At 37.2% G+C, this 5727-nt stretch overlaps 1 protein-coding gene across 1 annotated transcript; it reads right to left on the bottom strand.

Annotated features, from left to right (window-relative positions):
* Positions 1–3546: 3546 nt before the first annotated feature.
* LOC136829932 (uncharacterized) lies at positions 3547–4233 on the bottom strand. Its single transcript, XM_067089106.1, has one exon. It carries the CDS (start codon positions 4231–4233, stop codon positions 3547–3549), a length of 687 nt encoding a protein of 228 aa, XP_066945207.1.
* Between the last annotated feature and the right edge of the window lie 1494 nt (positions 4234–5727).

The following is a 5727-nucleotide window of genomic DNA, read 5'->3' on the forward strand; positions in this document are numbered from 1 at the left end:
ACTGGTCACTTTTACCAGACACATATGTAATTCTAATAGCCACAATGCCCTCTTAACTTCTCGAATTCTTCGCGCTTTTTGGATATGCTTGTAACTACAAAGCCATAACATCCAAACACAAGAAATTGAAGAGACTGTGATTTGCCGGTCGGGAGACAAACCCGAGTCACCATAACCACAAGGAGGTCACGTTGCCGACCTGACCATATTAAAAAAGCGCGAAGAATTGGAGAAGTTAAGAGGGCATTGTGGCTAAGGAATTATATATATATATATATATATGGATATATATATATATATATATATATATATATATATATATATATATATATATATATATATATATATATATATATATATATGAAATTTTTTTACACCGTGATTTATATCAATTGAAGCTACAAATGTCGCAATATATCAAATCCACGCTTTTAAAAATAGAATATCTTGTAAATGAGGTATCACCGAAGGGAATTTATAATTGATAATTGAGTCTCGAGATCGAGACTCGGCAGTGAATCAATTACCCACTATAAATTCCCTTCGGTGATAATGTGAGGAAGCGTAAATTTCGATATTAAAGCGAAACCGGTTTCATGATATATATATATATATATATATATATATATATATATATATATATATATATATATATATATATATATATAATATATATATATATATATATACATATACAGTATATATGCATGAGTGTGTCTGCCTGTTTCTGCGTGCTGAGTAAAACAAATAAAAAAGAATGGAAAATTCTAAACTGAAAGTTTTCTCAAGTAGAAGTAAGGTATCTCATGGAATTATACAGAGAAATATTTCTGACAAACTTTGCCATTTTTCATATAGGTCAAATGATGGCCTGTCCAAGTCACCACCTTATTCTAAATATACAGATTATTCTAGTAACAAGTATATTTTTAAAAGTGTGTGTATCTGTCTTCAGATAAACTTGTAACTGCTTCTGTTGTACGTTTCCTGGAAACAATACAATTCTCCCTAGTTACTCAACACCTCTCTTTTTCGGACATTTTTTTATTACACTTGATGACAAAGTACAAACCAATATCACTTTCTTTGATTACTTTTTCTGCCATCGGTCCTTAGTCCCCTTTGTCATTAATATTTGTGAGCAATAGATACCAAATATAACTCGAACCCCATCAATTTCAGTAGCGCATCTTCCATCTTTTCCAGCTGATGAATCCGACAAATTTATTTCTTCGAGAATAATTTCATTTAGAAACATTACTCTGTAATGATCTTCTGATGTTCGAAGTGTGATATAGTTTCGATTAATAGGAATGTAATTTGTAAAAGGTGTCATTTTGTTTTCACCATATTGTTGAGCCAACGACAGGCAAGTAGAATAGAGAGAGAGAGAGAGAGAGAGAGAGAGAGAGAGAGAGAGAGAGAGAGAGAGATTAATTTTCTCGAATACTTTCAGACCGCTGTTTCACATCTGACAGTTGTTTCCTTTTAATAAAACAGAATGACATTGAATTAGGTACAGTAGATAGTCTCCTACAAAATTTGAAATATCTTTCAAAATACCTTTGTAGTTCTGGACCACTTTGTTATATCTATAAATAAATTTGAATATACAGGAAAAATGCATATTGTATGAATTCCGTTAGCACATTAACAACGCAAAAACTTGACATAAAGTTAAAGAAATAGGTTTTTAAAAACACTTTGAGAAACATTTTCTCTTATGTCATTATCTTTGCAAATTATCACTGAGAAATGTATGAAATTATGAATCAGAATCGCAAGTATGTATTCTTGCATATTTGTATGATTTATCGCTCAGGGTCAGTTTCGGTCGGGGGCGTCTCACCACCCCTATCCCCCTTAGGTTAGGATACAGCGCATTAGGTTAGGTTAAGTTAGATTAGGATGTTTGCCTGTGGAAATATGAATCCATAGGCGAAGTTTACTGAATTTTGCGGAGACCTTGATTTGCAAACGAAACAAGGACTATAATCGTTCGAAACACCAGCGAAACCACAGCAAACAAATATTTCTCTTACAAAAACACTCTCGTGTGTATTAAAGAAAATTATAAATATTCATTGCAAGTAAGAATTTGTCTTATTTTCTTTTATGTGATTGAAAATTGCTTTATATGAATGACTGGTGATGAGTGCGCCTACCTATCTATAGGTACATTTATCTATCATTACACCTATAGGTTTCAACATTCATCCATAACTGTCTGTTACCTGAATTAGGCTCAGTCCGTTCATTTCAGAACCCAGCGACATTAAAGCTACGCCTCGTAGATACAATTCTCAAGAGTCTTATTAGAGGTTAAGTCCAGGTAAATGGTCATTTTCAGTCGCATGTGTCATTATAAAATAGGAAACTGTTGCTGTTTTGACACCGTGTTCCATTTACATGATTCTTAGGATCATTTGTCACGAGAGACAAGCTTCGTTGGAGTCTGACCAGCTGACTCAACCGATGGAGGACTGATCGAAATGGTTTGATCTGAAAGTTTGAGCCACTTGAGGTCTGATGTGTGTGTGTGTCTGAATCTGTGAAATGTGTATGTCTGCGTAGTTAGTGACTGTAAATACAACTCGAATTTTAACAATAATAACAAATAAAATAATCAAATAAACATCTTTTGATCAAAAATAGATATTTACATTTACAGTTTTGAGGATTTTTTTCACAATAAATAACAACAAATATTTTCTTCAGGCTGCTCTAAATTGACACAGTTCAAAACTCAAATGAATCACCGGAATAGTAAAAAAAATCCAGAATAATGTAAATGTTGAAATATCTATTTAAAGTTACCTATTTGAAATATATATTTACATTTACATTTTGAACGAACACTCGTATCAGTACGAGATTTTGCTATTTTTTCCATTTATTGTAAATAATAAAGACTTTTGTACCTATACCAAGAGGCAAAACTCATTAAAGCAATTAACAACATTCTGTATTTTCAACACAGAATGTTGTTAATATTTGCTGGAAAAAAATCCTCAAAATGTAAATGTAAATATATTTCAATCGGTAACGGTCTTTTGACTCAATTGAATTATAATATTGCTTATGGGTTGGGTATGGATATAATCCAAAATTCATATTTAATTTTCTTTGAAGTTTTTTTTTTTATTTATTTAATTTTTAATTTTTTTTTTTTTTTTTTTTTGTTTTTTTTAGTCTTCACCGCTTTCTAAGAGCAAGTCAACTTCATCGTCAGTGTCACTGTCAAGACTAATAATGACAGGATCAATACCGTCATGCATGTTATCTGTTGAACGATAACTGTCCTGAAAAGCTCGTGATCGACGTACTGCCCCTGCCCATACATCGCCAGTGACAGAGAGCCTTGCTTCCTCCAATCTGCCCTGCAGGTCTGCTCAGGGTGAAACGTTGGGTGAGGAGCGCACGTATCGTTTCATGTGTCCCCACACCTGCTCCATTGCATTGAGCTCGGGATGTGCGGGCGGCAGGCGGACGATTTCGTGACCCCATTCCCGAATGGTGTTATCTACCTTGCACTCAGGCTCTGGCCTATTTTGACGGCATATGTAGAGGAGTTCTGGTCTTGTAGCATGCTGCGGGAAGGATATAATTATTTCTGCGCTGTAACCATTCCATGAGGTCAGATTTCCTGGTAGCAGTGGTGGGACAACGACTCTCTTCAGTCATTATACTATGGTATGGAGCATTGTCCATCACTAATACCGAAGGCTCCTCTGGGAGTGGCAGGAGCTGAGTTGTTAGCCACCGTAGGAACATTTCGCCATTTATTTCCCCGTGGTAGTCGCCGCTGGTATTTTTAGCAGGGAAGCAGAGGAAGGAGCCCTCAATGAAGCCATCGGCTGTACCACCTGCGACTACCACGAATCGTTCCCCCTCTCCTGGTGGCACCTGACGGCTGTAATTGGCACTGGTATTTGGCTGTGTGGTATCCACCCATTCCATGTTATGACTCATTCTGGTTGTGAACCAAGTTTCATCCAGGTACCCTACCTCCCTGCCGTCTTCCCTGTGTCTTTGAAGGTCCCGCAGGGAACGTATCCTTTGGCACATGATGTCAATCGACTCCTTCCTGACATACATCTTGCGCTGAGTGGTCTTATACTCGATTCCCATTTTGTGGAGTAAGCGCCATAGCGAAATCTTTGAGGTACCTTCAGGGATGATACTTTCTTCCTTCAGGTTCTGTGCCAGGGATGCGAGAGTAAAAGCCTGCATGGCAACAAACTTTGTATGGATGTGCCGAAGTATGGCTCCTACAGAGAAACTGTCAAAGATAGGCTGTGCTGGAGGCGTTGTGGTGTGACGGGCCGTGGCCTAGACCTGCGATACACAGTCGAATGCACCGTCCCCACTTTCATCCTCAAGGCTGCTGCAACACGGTGGCAAGGCCTATATGAAGGAAAGGATTTATATAGATATGTATCATATAAAATAAAATTTGAACATCAATGACTTGAAAATACGTGCATCAGTATAATCAAGGCTTTAACTCTGATGAATGTCCTGTGGAAAGGGTCAATATTTATTTGTAATTCATAGAGTAACTGTAACAAGTTACCTATTCAAACGAATCTGAAGGCAATTGTCAGCTTTCTCTTTATTAAAAAGTTGAAGAGTTGGGTGACAAACTCATTTCTGCTGCAACCATACGGACAGTTATGTTCTGAGGTGGCCATCACTTCTTCAAGCTCACCCTCGTAATACCAGTAGATGGCTAATGCCTGAGTAGAAATGAGGTTTGCGAAGAAGGTAAGCAAACGCAGGTACAACAGTCATTTTCCAATCAGTCATAGTGTCTATCACTCAGCTACTCCAAAACCCTTCAGATAGATCTCAACCTAATAATTATTTACATAACCACTATCATAGAGTGAGAGAGAGAGAGAGAGAGAGAGAGAGAGAGAGAGAAATGAGCAAATCAATGCATAAAGAAATCAGTCATCTGACAGGTAACAACCGATTGAATCGTTACATAGCTACAACAATATAAATTCTAATTAGATAGACATAGGTAGATAGCTTGCTTGATATTAAAAAAATCATATAAAATAAGTTGAAACTTAAGCTACCTTCCGAGAGAGAGAGAGAGAGAGAGAGAGAGAGAGAGAGAGAGAGAGAGAGAGAGAGAGAGAGAGAGAGAGAGAGAGCTTGAAGGGGGCAGGGGGAGGGCAGGTGAGGGAAGAAAGGAGAGGGAAAGAGGGGGTGAGGCGGAGCTTTTGTATATGGTTGTTCGTTTTTGTGACGGGCTGATTGAGACTTTGCCCTTTGGTATAAGGGCAAGTGTCTTTATGATTAACAATTAATGATTCATGATACTCCAATAAATTTCCTCACTGGGTGTAATACACTATAGCAAAATCTCGTACTGATACGAGTGTTCGTTACAGAATAATTTTTATCGCACTTGCACTGTCTCTGTTTTACCCATAGTAAGTGTTCGTAGAGCTAATAAATCATGCCAGTCTTCTTAGCTCTATAATTAGACACCTTGGATTAATTAAGGCGAGCGATAACATGGAACTTGTTCCATAACCTTGGCCAACATATCAGATCACATGAGCATTACGTATGACGTAAAGTATAAGAGGAAGGCCACTTGGCAAGCCTCAACAGACACAGTTCTCTGATAACTATTATGTGACCATCAGTCACAACTGGCCATCAACAGGTTGACTAGGATTAAAATATATTTAAGTGGAATGGAGTTTG

This window comes from Macrobrachium rosenbergii, chromosome 45 (genome assembly GCF_040412425.1).
Source record: "Macrobrachium rosenbergii isolate ZJJX-2024 chromosome 45, ASM4041242v1, whole genome shotgun sequence".
Taxonomy (NCBI): Eukaryota; Metazoa; Arthropoda; class Malacostraca; order Decapoda; family Palaemonidae; genus Macrobrachium; species Macrobrachium rosenbergii.